Source organism: Staurois parvus, unplaced genomic scaffold (assembly GCF_062004578.1).
Source record: "Staurois parvus isolate SC_StPar_1 unplaced genomic scaffold, SC_StPar_1.0 ptg000210l, whole genome shotgun sequence".
Lineage (NCBI taxonomy): Eukaryota > Metazoa > Chordata > Amphibia > Anura > Ranidae > Staurois > Staurois parvus.
In genome coordinates, this window is record NW_028318006.1 from 779322 (window position 1) to 801488 (window position 22167).

The 22167-nt window shown below is 37.6% G+C and overlaps 1 protein-coding gene across 1 annotated transcript; it reads left to right on the forward strand.

Moving 5' to 3' along the window:
- The first annotated feature begins 12006 nt into the window (after window positions 1-12006).
- On the forward strand, window positions 12007-12708 carry LOC149461070 (general transcription factor II-I repeat domain-containing protein 2-like). The gene has a single exon (XM_089678849.1). The coding sequence runs from the start codon at window positions 12007-12009 to the stop codon at window positions 12706-12708; it is 702 nt and encodes a 233-aa protein (XP_089534975.1).
- The last annotated feature ends 9459 nt before the right edge of the window (window positions 12709-22167 follow it).

Sequence of the window (22167 nt, forward strand, 5' to 3'; positions counted from 1 at the left end):
AAGTCTCCAACATTTTTGAATGGCCTTTTCCTGACAATCCTCTCCCGGCTGCGGTCATCCCTGCTGTTTGTGCACCTTTTTCTTCCACACTTTTCCCTTCCACATAACTTTCTATTAATGTGCTTTGATACAGCACTTTGGGAACATCCAACTTCTTTTGCAATTACCTTTTGAGGCTTTCCCTCCTTATGGAGGGTGTCAATGATGGTTTTCTACACAACTGTCAGGTCAGCAGTCTTTCCCATGATTGTGATTCCTACTGAATCTGACTGAGGGACCATTTAAAGGCTCAGGAACCCTTTGCAGGTGTTATGGCTTAATTAGCTGATTAGAGTGGGACACTTTGAGCCTAGAATATTGCACCTTTTCACAATATTCAAATTTTCTGAGATTGTGGATTTGGGGTTTTCATGAGCTGTAAGCCATAAACATCACAATTATGACAAATCATGGCTTGAACTATCTTGCTTTGCATGTAATGAGTCTATCTCATATATTAATTTCACCTTTTAAATTGCATTACTGAAATAAATTAACTTTTGCACGATATTCAAATTTTACAGTGTGTAAAACTGACATCCAGGTATCGGGACTACAGCTCCCACATCACTTCTGTTTTTTTTACAGTTTTAATAGTATATACTGGGACTTCTGATGTAAAGAATGGTCAAAGCACGAAAAAATTAATGTTTTGATGTGGCAAAGTACTGACATTAATCAAAATTTACTGGAGTTACCACAAATGTTTAGTTATTTATTAGTTATTAGTTTAGTTATTGATCTCTAAGGGCTAACACCAATTAATGAAAGCACTGGTTTACAAACGTTTGCCACACACAAAAATATACAATAATTTTGAGCTGTTTCTCTCAGCAAATAGAGTGTAATATATTTAATTCATGTGTATAATAGGGTTTTCATTATCTAGTTTAAATGTGCTAAAACTAAAAACAGGCCACATTTTAGATCATATTTATATAGCAATATTAAAAATTGAAAAGGGTTCATAAAGTTTAGAGTACCACAGCCCATATAATACATTTATTAAGAATTGATTTATCATGGAGAGTTTTACCTAACATCCCAAACTATGCCAGTTAAATGGTGGTGTGTCCAAAATAAACATTTGATTTTTCTCTAATGTTTTTGAGTCTCTCTGACCACTGTAGGCAGTTTTACATGTACATTTTATCCACTTGCTTACCGTGCACATTTACCCCCTTCCTGCCCAGGACAAATTTCCAGCTTTCAGCGCTGTTGCACTTTGAATGACAATTGCGCAGTCATGCAACACTGTACCAATATGAAATTGTTATCATTTTTTCACTCAAATACAGCTTTCTTTTGGTGGTATTTCATCACCACTGGGTTTTTATTTTTTGCACTATAAATGAAAAAAGAGCAAACAATGAAAAAAAAAAGTTTTTCTTCATTTCTATTATAAAATTTTGCAAACAGGTAAATGTTCTCCTTCACTGATGTGCGTTGATGAGGCTGCACTGATAGGCACTGATAGGCTGCCTTGAGTGGCGGCACGGACTGGCAACACTGATGGGTGGCACTGATGGGTGGCACTGCTGCTTGGCACTAATGGGCACCACTGCTTGACACTTTTGGGGCTGCACTGATAATCAGGGCACTGATCATCAGTGCCCTGATTATTAGTGCAGATGTTCTCTGTGACAGCATGAGGAAAGTGCTGTCGATAACAGGCAACTGTATATACTTTATAATCAGCTGTGTCATTGGACACAGCTGATCACAAGGTAAAAGGCCGCTGTGATTGGCCTTTTACCTTGTCATGTGATCAGCTGTGTCCATAGGACACAGTGATCACAGACAGCACCAGGTGCATGCCACTGAGATGAACGGGAAGTTTGTTCTGTGAGGACATCATATGACGCCCTCCCAGAACTGGACAACCGTGCTGTAGCCGTCATTCGGCTATAGCCTGGTTGTCAAGTGGTTCAGCTGGAACAAAATTGCATGAAATGCATACGGATATAAAAAAAGGCAACTGTGAAAAGAAACTGGAAAAATAAAAACCATAGTCCACGCTGTATGGGGGATATTGCAGTACACACTGAGGCCAGGGTTAGAACATGTGCACAATTTCATAAGGTGACACCTCTTAAAATGTCTCCAGTGATAAATAGTGGAACATGCACTGACATTTTTAATCCAGCATCATAAAGTAAATTATTTTGCACTGGTTGGTTCGCTACATAAAGAGTTGGTCAAAGTAGTTTTTTTCTAGTGAACTTGTGTTCTTCAGTGCACCCTATCAAAAAAGAGGGCACAAAAGCAGCATTTTTTGGATGTTTAACATATACAGCAAAGTAGGAATATGCTACATGCATTAAACATCAGTGTACCATTTCAAAAAGAAGTTCAAGGGCTTCATTCACTATGTACATTTCCATTTATGTGCTCTTGTTAGCCCTCAATGTACCATAGCTGTATATCCCTAAATTTCATATTCATACTTGTGTTAATTTCACTTATTAAATCAGGCCCTTAAGCTGGCCATACATTATACAATTTCCTTATTCAATTTCCTTTAGATTTGCCTTCAACTTTGTAGTACAAGGGCTTGTCTAATTGCATACAAATTGAAAGTGTTTAGGTTTGACCTCATATTATATTGTTTTTGTAAATCTAAATGAAAATTGTACAAGAAAATTGTATAATGTATGGCGATTCTTAGAGTTCATGTTAGCACATTTTACCAGAGGAAAGACTCTCCATAAAAATAACTACAACCTTACAAAAGCAACACTGATGTGTTTAATAGCCATATCACATGGGGAGCACCAGCTACTGTTTTCACAGATGCTGTTGATTTTTTTTTTTTTACATAATTTAATCTTTTGTAAAATAGGCGAAAATTATCCATTTGACCTTTCTGACTTTCATAAAATTTTATTACTGTACTGCAGCTTAATTTTCCCAACTTTTCACTGTCACTGATTACCACCATGCCTCTAAGAAATATCAAATACCTTTTAAACCATTGTGATTGCTAAGGGAAAAGTAAATGCATCTCATACAGGTATAATACAATATATTTTTATTTAGGGGAATGCAAGCATTTTTTGTATAGTTGAACAGCTGTAAAATACTAGTGAGTATCAGTGTGAGCTAGTATCATCCTTTGGATAGTCATAAACAAAAATACTAAAAATGACTGTGATTGTCAAAAAAGCCATTTAAAAAAAGACCATGAGATTATTACGACATTAAAAGCATACATGACCACAGGCACAAATAGATGTTCATGCTGCATGGTTTGTTAAATAGGTCAGCTTGGAAATTTTCCCAGGGTGATGTATCTATTCAATACACATGCCACTAATAAAATAATTTTCCTTTTCCCTGTTAGATAAATTCTAGAGTTTCTGTAACACATTTTTGCTGCTCTACAAAAATAGTGACCCTTTAGTCAACCATGACTAACACATATGAAAGTAGAAATACATGAGTAGCAATATAGATTTATAATACAGCTAGTGCATCTAAATATTAAAAATGCAGACGCAGACGTATAGTGAAAGCTTGTTGCACCTGTTTGCAAGAAGTTTATCGCTTATATTAAAGAGAACATTTAGGCAAGAAATACATTGGGTGATTTGAGATCTATCAGTACAGTTGAATAAAACACATCCATCTTTTTCTGTTTGCTGCAGTTTATTATTGTAAACAAACATGCAAGGAGATTTCTTCCTCAGGACAAAGCAATACTAAAAGAAAATTATTAGTGCAAAAAAAGTAGAACACGCAGTACTCAACTATTTTATGGAAAAAAATAAAAACCAAAATTCTAGCCCCCAGACTCAAAGATGTAAATCAATCTATATAAACAATAGGGTCAGGGGCAGACTGACCATTCGAATACTGTACTGATAGGCGGCACTGACTGGTACTGATAGGTGGCACTGCCTGAGGGCCCGGGGTCAGTAGGAGGCCTCATGAAATGCCCCTGGTACCTTTTATAGGCTTTTTTTGAGTGTGGGCAAGGACACAGGGGCCCCATGATCCCCTATTGCCCGGGTGCCCCATGAGTTGTCAGTCTGCCCCCGAATAGGGTAGATTTCTTGAATTTTAGTCCTTACTTTAGTCCTTACTTCCTGGTCAACACTTCCCAGCTGTCCTCAGTCTCGTACAACCTGTAGCAATTGTGTGTCCTGTGAGCTAACCATTGTAATAGAAGTGGGCATGAATTTCTCATAATAAAACTGCTGGTGCTTACTTCCTCTTACCCAAGAAACAGTAATGTCCTTTGTACAAATGTTAATTTTACGTCCTTTAACCACTTTCCCACTGCCCTATAGGAGAAATACTGCTACAGGGCGACAGAGCTGCGCAAAATCACGTATATATACGTGATTTCGCATTTCTGGGTAGGGGGTTGCCTTTGGGGACTTCAGCTGTCGATCACCAGGTCCTGGCTGGTAATACCCTGCCTACACCTGACGATCGCCCAGTACCACTGACAGGGGAGAAGTCAGTATGTAAACAATACAGATCTCTCCCCTGTCAGCACCTGCACACTGCTTTGTATTGCTCTGCATAGCAATGTGCTTACACATTACTCACAGCACACAGTAAAACAACACACAGTTAACCCTTTGATCGCCCCAAATGTTAACCCCTTCCTGCCCAGTGCCATTAGTACAGTGTCAGTGCTTTTTATTTTTATTAGCACTGATCACTGAATTAGTGTCACTGGCGATGTTAGTGACAGTCAGTTCCCCCCCAGTGTCAGAATGCCCGCCGCAGTCCCGCACTCCTGCAATAAGTCGCCGATAGCCGCCATTACTAGTATTAAAAAAAATTCCAGTATATACACCGCCATTTTTAGACGCTATAACTTTCACGTAGACCAATTAATTTACATGCATTGGGATTTTGTTAGCAAAGGCATGTAACAAAATACATTTTGGCCTAAATTTATGATGAAATTTGATTTCTTACATTTTTTTACTGGACATAACTAATAGCAAAAAGTAAAAAATATTGTTTATTTCTCAAAATTGTAAGTCTTTTTTTGTTATAGCGCAAAAAATTAAAAACGCACTGGCGATCAAATACCACCGAAAGAAAGCTCTATTTGTGGGAAAAAAAGGACGTAAACTTCATTTGAGTGCAGCATTGCATGACCATTGTCAGTTAAAATAATGCAGAGCCATAACATAAAAAATTGCCTGGTCACGAAGAGGGGGGGGGGTGAATTCTCTGGAGAGCAAGTGGTTAAAGTGTAACTAAACTCACAATAGTAACATCAGTCTGTATATGCAGTACATGCTTGTTATTTTCTGTGAAATCTAAGGGGTTAATCATCTGCATTAAAAAAAATGGATGTTTGATCCTGTCTTCTCTGATCCTCTCCTCCTTCCAGTGTCCCTGACTCATTTCTTGATAGAACAGAGCCTTGGGGGCAAGCTTTACATGCTCAGTTTGGTGTGTATTGCTAGAGAGTTTTTTTTTTCTTGGGAGAGTACATGTGGTCAGCATGGGGCCAATCTGCACTGTCCAGACAGAGGATCAAGGGTCCTGCAGTCTCATAGGGGAGAATGAAAACTCCTCCTACAAGCTTTAACCAGTGCTCAGCTGGACACTGATAGAATTCACTACTACTAAGTTCTAACTACTGATGAAAAAAGGTATTTAGCAGTTTATATTTACTAAAACCATTGCTATCCCATGCTCTGTGTACTGTTTGAGATCAGATATAGTGGATGCGGGGTCATGGATTTAGTAACACTTTAAAGTATATCTAAAGGCAAAACTTTTTTTTTTAACAGCGTGGAGATGATTAGAACACCTGTCAGGTTTTTAATGCTGGCACCCTCTTTAATTGTCCTGTTTACTGTTATCATTGAGAGTGAAAGTAATAGAAAATCCCAAATTTTGGGTTGTCCACAGAAATGTAATAGAGTAATCTTCCAATGGGAACAATGGGTCTGGTGACCTGAGTGTGATAACAAAGAATAATTTAACAAGGATTATAACCCTCCCTTACTCTATCCAAAATGTAAAAAAACATTTTGTCTATAGTTCTACTTTAAGGCAAAAAGGTTGTGCACTTTGCAAGATGCTCCAGAGCTTAGAAAATGAGATAAAGCTTCACTTTACAAAGAATACCCAATCACATGAAAGGAAAAAAAAAAGAATTTTGCTTGCACATGATTGGATATTGAAGTCAGCAGAGCTTCTCCGCATATAACCACTTGCCTACTGGGCACTTTTACCCCCTTCCTGCCCAGGCCAATTTTCAGCTTTCAGCGCTGTCACACAACATTGTACCCAAACAAAATGTTTATCATTTTTTTGAGACAGATAGAGATTTCTCTTTATAGTATTTAATCACCACTGGGGGTTTTATTTTTTGCTAAACAAACTAAAAAAGACTGAAAATTTTGAAAAAAAAAGTTTTTTTTCTCAGTTTCTGTTATAAAATTTTGTAAAGAAATAATTTTTCTCCTTCACTGATGTGCACTAATGAGGCTGCAGTGATGGGCACTGATAGGTGGCACTAATGGGCACTGATAGGTGGCACTGATGAGGAGGCACTGATAGGCTCTGATCTGATGGGCATGGATAGGCATCACTTGTGGGCATTGACAGGCATCACTGATGGGCACTGAAAGACAGCACTCATATATAGCACTGATAGGGGGCACTGATAGGTGACACTGACTGGCACTAATAGGTGGAACTGTTAGACGTCACTGACAGGCACTGATAGGCAGCACTGATGGGTACTGATAGGCGGCACTGACTGGTACTGATAGGTGGCACTGATAGGAGACACTGACTGGCACTGATAGGCGCACTGATAGGTGACACTGACTGGCACTGATAGGTTGCACTGAAAGGCAGCACTGATGGGCACTGATATGTGCGCATTGATGTGCACTGGTAGGCACTGATATGTGGCATTGATGTGCACTGGTATGTAGCATTGATGAGCACTTACAGGTGGCATTGATGGGCACTGACAGGTGACACTGATGGGGCTACACTGATCATCAGAGCACCGATTACCGTCTCTCCTCTTCTCACAAGCTGTCAGTGGGAGGAGCGGACTGCCGATAACCTGCATTTCCTATTTACATGTGATCAGCTGTGATTGGACACAGCTGATCACATGACAGAGCCAACGTCATCGGCTCTTTACAGTGTTCAGTGATCCACTGTGTCCCTGGGACACAGTGCACCTCCGATCGCCGTGCCCCTGAGGGCGTTCATGCTCAGTTAGAGTGTGAGGACATCATATGACATCCTCCCAGATCGAGAGAACTGCCGCCCTCCCGTCATTACCTTATATGGTGGGCGGGAGGTACTTAATAAGCTCTGGAGCAATTGCACTTGCAAAGTGCTCCGTCTTTATGCCTTTAGTAAATCCACCCCATTACATATAAGAAAATATATCTTTTCACCAGCTTCTCAGAGAGTTTTTTTATGTACTTTAAATACAAACATATACATTATTTGTTGCAACAAACCTCCCAATCACTCCAAACATAATACAAAGTACATGCATATCACAACCCTTGATAGAACATATGTTGCATGTGGTGGGGATACTTTACTTTTTCACAATTATTTTTAGAGATATCTTTGGCTGAAATATTCGCAAGACAGAATCGGAGTAGGACTAGACAAGTATTCTTACAAAAGTGTGGAATCTGAGCTGCTAGGGGAGGGGTGTCATCATTGGAAGGTTTGACAGATGGATACCAGAGTGAGACTTTCAAGAACATCAGAGAATGACAATGGCTATTCTCTAACATGACAAAATAAGGCCTTGTCTTTTCAATTGGTGGAATACAGTATGTGTGTACTTTTTTTTATACTATTTTCATTCAATATTTGACATTTAGAAAGATATTTTGTATTTGCCTCATTCAACTTCGTTGTTTTTGATACACCATGTGTGTTCTGTGAAAGCAGCTTCCCATTGACTGGTATTCCAGTCATCTTTTTTTCTTTTGCATTAATACATCTGCTTCAGGAACCACAATGACTTGGTGAGTTGCTATATTTCTACAGTTTAAACCATTTTACCTCTTTGTTAGCAATACAAAATGATAGGGGTTCTAATCCTTCACTGTATCCATCCCACTGGATATCACCTTATGAGATAAATAACCGAATGGTTTCATTAGATAAATACTTCAAATTTTGAAAACATACTGCATATGGCATTTTAGAAGAATTGTTTTAGTGATTGGTAAAAACATATATGGAAAAACGCTAAGGGTATTTTGCCGCAGTTCTGAAAGTGGTAGATAATGCTTCATGAATTGAGCCCAAAGCATTTTATTAGGAGAGGAGGAAATTGGGTTCATCCATGCATAATGCACCATAGCATATTGTGATGAGGAGATATTTAATAAAAGAGAGATTTCCCATACATATAGGTAAATGAATATATAGCAAAATTATCTTGAAAATGAAATTAGATACAGACCAAGGTAAATGTTGTTATTAGTCAACCAACTTTGGGTGAAATGCTGCTTTATACTATGCTGATAGGCATTATGAATGCTTATTTATGTGACACTTGTCAAAAGAACTGATATTGATTGACTGATTTATTTGTAATATAGGGGCGGGCTCATTATATCATATATGTCTCCAGTATATGGAGTCAATGCAACAAAGTTTAAATTGCACTCCTGTACCATAGATACATTATCCACAATATATGTATATTTAGCCCTTTGGTCTTTGTATCAGCTAAGACAGGGAAAGTGGATATGGCTTTCTATTTAGCAATTATTTTGTAAAGAACATTTGTACACTGCCAATTGTACGATTTGAAGGATATGCTTACCCTTTATATAATAGTGCTTCACACTGTGTAATATTTCTATGTCACTCAGCAGTTATACATTAGATTGAGATGCTTTTTTGACATCCTTTGTCATTTCATTTATGACAGATTTTACATTCTCCATCCCGTTATTAGGAACTAACAATTCCCTCTTACATTAGCTAAGTGGAGTTTTTATTTCCTGGAACTTATAAGGAAAGGCTGTATTTACCTTGGTCTGGGTCTAATTTTGATAAGTAATGGCAACATATGCATATCCTATGTTTTTTTAACAAGTGACATATAAATTTTGTTTTACATCTTCACAGTATCCGAGGTTAAATAGATTTTTTTTTCACTGAATTTGCAGTTTTTTTTTCATTTTAAATGATTTTAGATGTGTGTTGCTATTTTGGCTATTTCTACTAGGTATATTGGATAAAATAAATGTTTTATAGGCAATAAAGTGAAACCACAAACCTTTTTGTGATTGCTTCCCATGAAAGTATTTAGAGTTGTAAGGCACGGCCACTCCTAAGAAACACTTGATATATTTTGCAAGGAAAGAATATTTGCCTTCCAAGCTATAGAAATATTTACCTCCCATTTATGGCAATTTTCATTGCTGCCTTTATCACCTCTGGGAAAATTCCCTCTGTCCATTTGTCATGGTGACCACTGTCTTCATGGATGATAGAAACAAAATCTGAAATGTTGAATTGTCACTGGGTCAAAAATAGAGGTGAAATCATCCAACAGGGACAGTTGGTCTAAGGCATGATTCACACTAGTGCATTTTCAGATGTGATTTTAGTCACACAGAACAAGGGAAATCACATTTTCAATGGTGCCCATTCACATCTATGAGATTTTGTGTGGCGCAATTTTGGAAAAGGTTCCTTTACTACTTTGGTCATTTCACAGTGCTATTTGGCCCTGTAAAATATGTAAACCCCATCCAAAAGGAAAATTGGATCAAAATTTCATTGCAGTAGAACCTAGCCTAACAGAGGATTTCCCTTTCTTTGAGTAGATCCCCTCTCACTTCCTGTTTGCAACTTGAAAAATATATACACTAAAAATTGAAGCTAAACTCAAGCTAATACTTTATAAGCAGTTACGGCAAACAGTTTTTTTTTCCTTTTGGGATAAAGGTTTTACATCAGAGGTCACTAAATGGCAGACCTTGGTCTGAGAACGGCCCCAGCAGCCCATCTGCATGCCCCTTATTATATGTTAAGGGGCACTCTGATGGGCCATTTTATGTTAAGGGGCACTCTGATGGGAACATTTTATGTTAAGGGTCACTCAGATGGGCACATTTTATGTTATGGGATATTCTGATGGGCACATGTTATGTTAAGAGGGCACAAATGGGCACATACTGTGAAAAGGGGCACTCTGATGGACACATGTGATGGTAAGGGGCACTCTGATGGGGAATATGATGTAAAGGGGCACTCTGAAGGGGAAAGATGATGGAAAGGGGTACTTTGAGTGTAAAGGGGCACTCTGATGGGAATACCGTGTGAAAGGTGGCACTGTGATGGGGATACCTGATGTAAAGGGACACTCTGATGGGCACACCTGATGTGATGGGAATACATGATGTAAAGTTGCACTCTGATGGTGACACCTAATGCAAGGGGCCACACTGATGGGCACACCCTATGTATGGTGTCACTGTGATGGGGGAACCTCATATAATGGGGCACTCTAATGAGACAACTGATGTAAGGGGGCACTCTGATGGGAATGCCTGATGTAAGGGGGCACTCTGATGGCAATGCCTGAAGTATGGGGGCACTTGGATGGGAACACATTACTTAGGGGGACAATCTGATGGGGATGCCTGATATAAGGGGGTACTCTGACGGTGGCGACTGATTTATGTGGGAAGTCTGATGGTGGCACCCAATGTAATAAATTACTCTGGAGGGGGAACCTGATGTAAGGGGGAACACTAATGGGGACATTTACAGAGTATTACCAGAGTGTGTGGAGGAAAAAGTAACAAAAGCACCAGAGAGCATGGCTTGCGCCAAAAAAGGAAAGTAACACTGAAAACTGAGCCTTCAAAGATGAATGGACAGATCAATATCTATTTATTCTTCCTATGGGAAGTTTGAAACCAGTTTGACTCATTTGTTGTGAAACCGTGGTGATAACAAAAAGTAGCAATGTGAAGCTTCACTACAAAATAAAACACGGTTCGTTAGAGCAAACATATCCACAGCATTCCGAAGTGAGAGCACATAAAATAACTTAACTAAGAGCTCAGTATGACAGATCCACCAAAGTCCTCTTGCATTCATTTACCACCCAGCAGTGTGCAAATGAATGTTCACTTAATGTAGCATGGATTTTGGGGCAACACAAAATACCATTTACCTATGGTACATTTGTAAAGGAGTGCTTGAATGCTGTTGCTGAAACATTACTTGAGGGTAAACAAAAAGATGAGCTGTGTGAAAAAATCAACCAAATCCCACTGTCACCTTCAATGGCAACAAAAAAGACTGAAATGTTAACAGAGGATGTATTGGCACAGCTTGATGCAGCTATTCAGAGTGCAGTATAGGTCTCTTTAGCTATTTATGAATCAAGAGATAGAATGGATAATGCACAGCTTTTGATGTATGTAAGATTTTTTCACAAATAAACAAAAGAACTTTGTGAGGACCTGTTAGGTGTAACACCACGTAAGACACATACAAGAGGAAAAGACATCTATGAGGCCATTAAGGATATTCTGAGAAAGAGGAGGATAGATCTGAAAAAGGTCACCACAGATGGTGCCCCTGCCATGATAGGAAATGAAAGAGGAGCTGTGGCATGGCTGAAAGAGGACAACCTTGACCTTAATGCATACCACTGCATCATTCACCAGACTGTCCTGTGAGCCATTCTATTAGAAAAGTTTGCAGAAATAATGGACACAATGATGAAACTTATCAACTTCCTTAGGGTATCCTTGTCCCATCAACATCGTTTACTAAAAGAGTTTCTTAGAAGTTGAGGCAAATGCAAATGACTTTTTGCCACACAACAATGTTAAGTGGCTGAGTGAAGGCAATGTATTGGAACGCATTTGGTCCATTCAAACAGACGTAGCAGCTTTCTTAGTACAAATCAAAAGTCAGAAAGCAAAACAGTTTTCACTGTTTTTACAAGATGAGAGTACAATGGATAGTATTGCTTTCCTAGTAGACATAACATCACACCTTAATGAACTCAATTTAAAGCTGCAGGGCAAGAACAATTCAATTTGTGATTTGATTACCACTGTCCACTTCTTCCAGAGAAAACTGGATTTGTTCAAGGAAGATCTTCAAGGAGAGTACTTGCATTTTACAAAGGTGAAAGAACAGATTCAAGGAAAGAGAGATGTTTCTCCTTTTGTTGACTTCATAAATAAACTGATTGGAAACTTCAGTAAACAGATTGACAGCTTCAGACTTGGACAGCAGCTCCTCCTGCTCATCCACAATCCATTACTCATTAAAGATATCAGAATGTTTTCAAAGAAGGTGATGCAGACCTTCACATGGGCATGTGAGGGATCTCTACAGACAGAAATTGATATGCAAACAAATGTTGCACTAAGAGAGCACTTTGGATTACCTGATCCTGATAACTTCAGGCTACATACTGTGTCTGAAACTGAATTCCCTTGTCTAACCAAGGTAGCACTACACACCTTGACACTTTTTGATTCTACGTACAGCGGTGAGTCGGCTTTTTCCATTATGAACATTATTAAAACTAAGTATCTTTCCAGACTCACCAATGAGCATCTACAAATGTGCATGAAAATGGCAGTAACTCCATTTAAGCCAAGATTCAAACTGCTGGCAAGACAATCAACAGACCATTTTTCTCACTAGACAGGAAAGGTGGAGGTTTTTGGAAGGGAAAAATTAAAAGAAAACAAAGGATAATGTGTGCAAGTTCAGATTGACACCTTCCGTTATTTAAGTCAAAAGGTGCTATTTTTTTTAATTGAAATATGGATGTGTTTTTTATGTTTTATTAAAGAGTTACTTGTTTCCATGTTGTTTCTGCTAAAGATAGTTGATTGTATTCAAAACAAAGACATGAGCAAATATAAAGCCATTCTAGTTCCAACTGTCCACATGGTTAATGTCGTAACTGAATCTAGACAATAAATATTGTTGAAATGCTATGGAAATTGTACATTTCTCATTTTTTTATAGACATACAGTGACTACACACTGAGTCGTAGCACAAACATGAGATTCGGATGTTGACCAGAAGAACATTTTAGTGACTGGACCTCCTTGAATTTTAATTCAATACCCCAGTTTTAAATAAATAAATGGTGAATATTGTAAGCACCACTGCTAGTGTTAAATAGTTTGTATCATCTCTGTAACTGATACATTTTGCTGGAGAGTTTGCTCTTACTGGTCACTTACTGGTTGGATCACCAGATGAAAATAGAAGAAGGAAAATTAATTAAGCCATCACATCTAAGAATTGTTAAGCTGCAATGTAATAATAATATTAATAATAATAATGTTTAATACAACTTTAAAGTCTAATAAAAATTATATTTTTATTGTAACTTTTTAAAGGATTGATATAAAATGCTGGTCCCTAAACTGAGTACAATAACACATTCACATCACTGGACCACCCTTTCCCAACCACTGCTAAGATATACAATTATACATAGATAGATAAACAGTCCTTGCAAGTGGATGATGGTGGATCCTTGACACGTTTCATAGATTGTCTCATACCTGCTTCATCAAAAGTCACAGAAAGCGAGTCTCTGAATATAACATCAAGAATTGTGTAAACATACTCAGGATGCATACCGAGGGGGAGACTTCAGGCGATATAAAAAAAAAAAACGCAAAATGATCCTGTCTCACCAGAAGGTAATCCTGTAATGTTCACAATATAACTGCATCAAGGTATAACCTAAATCTACATATACCCATTAAGGTAAAAACAATCCCTATAGATTAAAGGCTAACTTGATTTTTGTTTATTGCTTTGTTTGTTGCATCAGTATAGAATTTGGGTAACCCCTCCACACCATCGGAAAGATTTTGAATACATATGAATCATCATCCATCTATTACCTGAAAAAAAGAGTAAAAAAAAGATACTAATTTTGTATTTATGCATAATATAAAATAATTTCATCAAACTTTAGGTTGGTATCTATTGTATATTGAATTTGGCACCTGAAATGTCCCTGTGTTTTGGTTGATGATGTGGGAAGAACTAGCTAGGGTGTATGATTTTAGTTGTTTCTTCACATACTAAGTCATAGGTTATTCTATGCCCCAGACCAATAATAAACTGAATTCTCCATTTTATTGGCAGAAGGTATAGGGAATCAGGACAACGAATGAATGGTGGGGCATCATTTTAACAATCTAGATGCCGTATTCTGCAAAAATTGTAATAGTTGCAGTAAATGTTATCTTACTTCCACATAAATGGAATTACAGTAGATCTGGGTAGGCTCTGGAGGAGTAAGGTGTTTAAATGCTTGCAATGTTCTATAGGTTGAAAAATTAGGCTTCTAAAAATTAAACTCACCCAAGTTAAAAGAAAAAGCACCCATGGTTATGCACACAGTCTGAGAAGTGCAAGGTAACCCCACCACTGGCCAAGCTTTATATGTTTTTTATTATCCACAGCAGTAACTTCAGTTTCTCATAGTTTAGCTTCAAACAACAGTATTTCATCTGGGCTTGAAGTTGCTCTACAGCCATGGTTATAGCTGAATCTTGTAAGTCTGGCTGAAACTAATAATGGAGTGTTCAGCCATGTCTCTTACTATTAGTAGAATAATACATGTGCACATTAATGCCATTTAATAAATGGAAATTTCAGTTGGTTTTCAAATGTGTTTTCAGTTACTTGCCATAAAAAAGAACAACAGTTCTGTAGCTAGCTGCTGATTTGGGAGTATGAAGTGTGAAGTATAATGTTTGCCTCCCTCTTGACTGTGTGAGTTCTGTGCTATTATTTAGAGACCTTCATGATCAGGTCAGCAAACTTCACAAAGTTGTCTAATGTTATAATATTTATCCTAAAGGATAGTGAGTAGAGTCTTTGGAAACTTTTTACTATACCTACTTCATTCTTACTGTAAATGTTTGTATAAGAAGGCACAGAATTTTTTACTGTTAGCATTGGCATTCATTGACTTGTTGGACTTTTGGTTCAGTCGCTTGAATGCTGGCCTAAATGTTTTTGATAGCAGATAATTTTTACATCTTTGTCTTCTCAAAAAGGTGATTCTGGATTTTAGAATAGATTGTAGCGTTAAAGTTTATTAAATAGGTTATCTAAGAAGTTTTTAGCAATTGCTATCTTTTAGGATCTTTATATTTTTGAGTAGGACATACTATGAAATATCAAGGAATGTAGTCATTTTGTATCTTCAGTATGATATCCATTACATCTTATACTTAAAACCTGCAACGATTATGCAATTTGTAAGCACAGAAAATTGTCATTGTAGGCAATTTCTAACCTTTAGAATACAACCAGTTTATGTCTGATTGATCTTCCATGATCACTTGACTCCATTCTGTAATGCAGTTAAGTATATCCAATCTGTTGCTGAACCAATTACTAAATTACCTTCACTGTGAAAAAAAATTCTAACCTCAGAACTGCAAATCCTGCCAAGTTTCCGAGGTCAAACATTATCATTAAGCACATCATGTTAGAGATATCAGCTTATCAAAGCTATGGCATACAGTGGACTGATTCTTACTATGCTGCCATATGGTATACAGTATTTTTTGTTAGCCATGCTTTGCATTTGATATATGTTTAAGCTTTTTTAAATAAATAGTTTAAAACACAAAGAAAACACTAATAGGTGTAATTGCGTTCACACACTATTGGTGTGCTAAGAAAAATGACTGATTAACAAATGTGTATTTTACTAAATACACATTGTAGGTCACCAATTACATCCTTGCTGTGCTTGTTGAGTGAAATCGCTTTAATTCTTAAAATGTCAGGTCATTGCTATGACAGTGAACATCAAATTAGGTTTGCCTAATGTACATACTGTTACAGATTGTAAAAGACAATAAACCCAGTTCACTAATTAATCCCACTTTAATTATTCAAACTTTGTTGCTGCACAAATGTAGACTGTGAAAAAGTAGAGGTGACTGAACCTAAAATATATTTAATTGATGATTTATTTAAATCACTCATTACCCAATTTATAGCATAAATATCCTCTGCAATTAACACATTTTCATACTTCTTATAGATGTTTAATTGTTTACTTATTTACGTATTGGTTTATAGACAGATGTCTAAGAATCCAAAAGATATAAATATTAACATTTAAATGTTTTACTAAGGGCATAGGGTAAAGTTGCATTTGTTTAATTAGAAGCATTGCCACCAAGAGCATAATAAATAATTATATAGTAATGACGTCGAAAAAATACTTAGGTCAACATAAGTTCAACATCATTAAAATTCTGAAGTTTTGGGGCAGAGGAAATTAAAATAACATTCTGTTGCCAATTTTGCCACACAAAAAAGACAAACAAAATTATTCCTGGCCCAACATCAGAAATTGGCTAAAGACATTGTCCTAACTCATGCCCACATTTTCCTTCAGTAATTATAACTTTTAATATTTTGGTGGAAAGAAAACTGCTCACTTCTATAATATATTTTTTTTTATTTTAGAGTAACCACTTAATGCAGTAACATACCCACTTATTGCCCATCTTTGATCACTGCACTCATATATTTTTTATATTGTGCCTAAAATTGTACCACATATTTTAGATGCAATTCGCATGCAGATGCATTTTAGGGAAACTGTGCCTTTAAAGAAAATACAGTTATCTTTTTATAATTACCATTCTGCTGTCTGCATTTGTGCACTTGATTGCCATAGACATCTTGGGAGTCTATCCACTAAGTGTCTTCTGTATTGCAGGATAACACCAATGAAGTTAATGGGGAGTGACTGTAGGCAAAGCTAGCAACCTGAGGGGTTGTGAAGATTGCTGCAAGCCATGTCAATAGAAAACAGGTAAATCTGCATCCTGGATCAATTATAAATTAAGATAGGGTATGCTGCTAATAGATGTTGGCCTTGTATGAATGTACTGTATATAGTCTATATTGTAGGAATGACAACCTTCCATGTGCAATTTTCTACTCTGGTAATAGAGAATGCATTTTGTATTAATGAATATTGTTATTTATAGGTTGCAGAGGTTACAGAACCTCAGAGAGTATAAAGTATTTTCCACAACAGCCCAAATGATATTGCTTCAGACAAGATAAGGGTGTTGACATCCCCATACAACCCTAGATAAAGTTATTCTAAGCTGCATTTGTCATAATCTGTGTAATGGGCCAGCAAACTTATTTCAAGCATATATTCATGTTGCCACTACTGATTCTGAGTAGATAAAAGGTCAAGGTTGCTGTTCTTCATCATGTAGGCTTCTCTAATGTCCTAGGTGCATGACTGTGGCTGACCTCCTCAAGTACACATTTCTGTGCCTGGCCAAACCCAGGGATTAGTTGCTCTACTCTTTTCAAATGGTTCCTAGAATAAATGTCTTGCATGTTATGTTCTACATTAAATCTGCACACACACGGTTTCAAGAGATCAGTCAACTGAAAGAGGAGATGAGGTCAGAGTTAAGTTAGGTGTCTGGGCCAACAGGCCAGAGTGAAAACATTGGATGCCACACAACAGCTGATGCCCCAACATTTTTATAGCATACTGTATGTATTCATTGCTCTCTCCATTCAAGTAATGTTTATAAGTAAGCTGATACTAAACACAAGCAAACAAGTACTAATTGCAAACAGAATTGTTTTGTTTTTAGAATGTGACACTTAGGGTCACTTATGAGAGAGAAGGAGAGAGAAAGAGAGAGAGAGATGTACATAAGGTAATATAGTTAATAATTGAAGATACCTACCAGGAGAAATGAAAACAATCTAAAACTAGAAACACAAAATAACATATAATTAAACAGAACAGAATAAGTATAGTCAGATTTAAATGGTTTATTTCACAATTGGTATGATCATATTAGTTTCACGACATACAGACTGAACTTATATTTAGATATTAAGATTTTAATAGGCATACTTCATGTGTAAGTAAAAGTGTCAATATAAAAATCTAAACCTGTGAATATTCACAACACAGGTTCCTTGTATTCTTAGCAAAATGAAAACATTTGTTCATAGTATGTAGTGTAATTGTTTTGGAAAGTTGTATTTTGAAATACTAACTATGCATGTTCCAATATTACTTCCAATATGCAGCCATGTGCATGTTATTCCAAACATTACTTCATCAATAATAAAGCATGATACACAACAGTGATCAAAAAGTGAAATAAACTGAATGCATTGATCTTAAGTTGATATTATTCAGATCGACTGAACTTGTAATTGAGCAGAAAATTAAGCTCTGTTGAGTTTAATCAGACAATCCCATTACAGATACATTTGAACTCACAACACTCTGCGGTTGTTTGGACATTTAAAGTAAATGTATCACTTTGTCCAATCATATTCACTTTATGGCTTGCCCCCTTTGTTGCAGACACTTAGCTTCCCAATTTTCCCTTGACACACCATTAGCCAGCTGAAGCTCTGTGAAATACTTGCTACTTCCAGGTACAGCAGAGTATGTAAGCCTCTCTCCTTTCTTCCACAATGTAGAGCTCAGTACCTAAGCAGCTAATATTCAGGCCTTATAGATAGTCTGCAAGTGGCACTGAGAAATACGATGTAACAATGTGTTTTTACATTGTATTTACTATTTCATTCATATGTAAGGTGTGACCTTTGATCTACATATGACATCAGTTTAAGAAACATTAAAAGTAAAAACTAAAAACTATTTACTATTTAACCCTTGCTAACCCTAATCAGTCCTAATTAACGCCTTACTTTCCCCTATTCCTCCTTTCCACTGATCCTACATTACATTTTTCCTACCTAAATTTTGCTTGTTAATTTTCTCATAACTAAAACCCTTTTTTAATAACTTTGCCATGTACTAAAAACATACTGTATTTTTATTGTCTTTTTAAATGGGACAAAGTATAAAATATAATGTATAATTTTTTTAAAACAAACACTGTTTGAAAAAAAAATATTTTGAATGTGTTTTTATCTTTTTGACTAGACTACATTGAAAATCTAGTTACAATTGATAATGAAGATTTGCCTGCACAGTACAGCCAGGGTTTATTATAATACTGTCCAGCCTCCTCATAAACAAAGAGAATTAAGTAGTATTTTTCCTTGCTGGAGGTCAAAACAATTACAAATGTAAATAAAAAAATAAAAATATTTTAAATATGTAAATGATAATATGTGCAAATAAAATGTATAGCAGCTGAAAATGTCTTCAAGCCAGGAATGTTCTGATAAATATGGAAGCAGTGCAGCAAATGTTTTGTTGAGTGCTTACATCAAAACCTTAGTAATAGATGCTCTGTAGCAGTTCTTTGCCAGGTGTAATTTAGGACTTTTGCTGCTGTACCATGACTATTTGCTGTTTTCTTAGTTTACCAGGCATGTTTTGCCCAACAATTCATACTGTAAGCTACAACAGACTATTTATTTATTTCAAGTACTTTTTATGCAGTACTTTACACATATATATTGTACATTCACATCAGTCCCTAACCTTCAAGGGGTGTACAATCTAAGGTCCCTAACTTACCTTCATACATACACATATTAGGGCAATTTAGAAAGAATCCAATTAACCTACCAGCATGTCTTTGGAGTGTGGGAGGAAACTGGAGTACCCGGAGAAAATCCACGCAGGCACAGGGAGAATATGCAAACTCCAGGCAGGAGGTGCCGTGGCTGGGATTCGAACCAACGACCCTAGTACTGCCAGGCGGAAGTGCTAACAAAAACTCTTAATTTATGACATCCTCGATACTGCCTCTCCCTGTTTGACCATTGAAGGAAGAATTGTGGAGGAATTGGCAGCCTATGACCATAGGATTCTATGTTTAACCTTTTGCTGCTGCCAGCCCTTTCTCCCTAGCTGTAAAATACCCCCTCCTCCATTTTCTGCTGCCTGTCCTGCATTGTGGAAGGGAGGGAAGTCTCTGGCTATAGGTTTTCCCCCTGCAGCCATGACTTCGGTGCACTGACTATAATGAAATACATACTAGAGTGACACTAAAAAATATCCTTATACTCCAAAAAACAATCCATACACACTCTTTAATGGGCCTATATGTTATTTTGAAATTGTTTATTATTGTGCTTTGCTGCCTGCTTGTAATGCCTTCATTCATTTGAAATGAGTCCTATGCAGTGCTCTGTGCACACTACACATCCTATAATCCATAGTCCTAGTCTATTTCAGAAGTAAGCAAGAAAGGGTGGTTAAGTTCCTACATACAGTAGGACCTTAGAGAATAAACAGAGCCACCCTCTGACAGGAAGTTGGAACAGAGAATCAAAGAAGAGTAATTTGTAGATTCAGAGGAAGCTGAGAACAATAGAATGTACGTTTTGAGTTAAGAACACATACTTGAATATAAGTTTTTATTTTCTTAACCATAGTTTAGTGTAATGTTAATATGAAGCCTGCCCTATTTCCTCCTCCTTTATCCCTCCACCAACACCCCAACCCTTCTCTTCGTATTCCTCTTCTTCTTCCTGTTACCTCATTGCATTTCACATTCTAGTGGAGGACTGGAATGGTCTTCTGGGCAAAATATTGGAGGCTGGGGATTACTTTCTGGAAAAAAATAATTGTGACCAAGTAGCTGCCGCTGTGGTGTAGAACAAGCCATCAACTCATGTAAAGTGATTTTAACACACTCTACCTGCCATGTCTCTGTTTTTATTTGCAGCCTATTCAACTGCTTGCATACTGTCCTGACACTGGACAATTTCTACCAAACACCATGCCCAGTCTACAGTATATTTTAAATATATTTTGCATAGGTGGAAAGGAGAGCACGGAATGCAGTAAGTGCAAGTTGGATGGTGAGTTCTGAGGTATTTATTAGAAATCACAACAAATGTAATCACTTGCTAACCGTGCTATAGCCGAATGATGGCTACAGCATGGTTATCCAGTTTTGGGAGGGCTTCATATGATGTCCTCCCAGAACCCGCCCTCCCACACACCTCAGAGGCATGCACCTGGCGGTCTCTGTGATTGCTGTGTCCTACAGACACAGCATATCATGGAGTAAATACAGTTACTGGTTATCGGCAGCACTTTCCTCACACTGTCACAGTGTGAGGAAAATACTGCCGATAACCAGCAGCTGTCACAGAGCAGATCGGCACTGATCATCAGGGCACTGATGATCAGTGCCCTGCAGTGCAGCCCAGCAGTGCCACCCACCAGTGCCCAGCAGTGCCCAGCAGTGCCACCCACCAGTGCCCGCCATCAGTGCTGCCCAGCAGTTGTGCCCATCAGTGCCCAGCAGTGTCGCCAGTCATTGTTGTCAGTCAGTGCCATCAGACAGCACCACCCATCAGTGCCCATCAGTGACACCTATCTGTAACCCTTATTGCTGCATATCAGTGCAGCATCATCAGTGCCTCCTCCTCAATGCCCACCAGTGCCGCCTCATCAGTGCCACCTTATCAGTGCAGCCTATCAGTGCCCATTAGTGCTGCCTATCTGTGCCACCTCATCAGTGTCCATCAGTGCTGCCTATCAGTGCAGCCTCATCAACGCACACCAGTGAAGGAGAAAAATTACCTTTTTGCTAAATTTTATTATAGAAACCAAGAAAAACTTTTTTTTTTTAATTTTTGGCATGTCTGTTAAAAGAGTTCAGATGGAAGCATGTCATCTGAGTTAGCCGAGACAGCATTGAGAGGCAAACTTGGTGCCACTGAAGTTTAAACCCAGTGACACCAAGTTTGCCTCTCAATACTGTCTTAGCTGACTCAGCCGACACTTGGACAGCCTTCCATCTGACCTCTGTTAACAGACTCTACATATTAGGTTCCCTTAGTCTCTCTTGATATGTTTTATCCTTCAGACCTTTCACGATTTTTGATGCCATCTCTGGACTCTTACCAATATCTTTATGTAAGCGAGGTCTCCATAACTGGACACAGTATTCTAAATGAGGTTGAAGTAACGATTTATACAGGTGTAACTCGGTTTACAAATGCCTCAGTTAACGTAATTTTCAGTTTACGAATGAAAATCCATTGAAAATAATACCTCGGTTTACAAATTTTTTACGAATTTATTTTGCAATACGAAGTGTATGTCGTGCCGATTTTTATATGCAGTTGCTGGCTCTTTATTTTGCTTCACTATAGCTCACAGAATT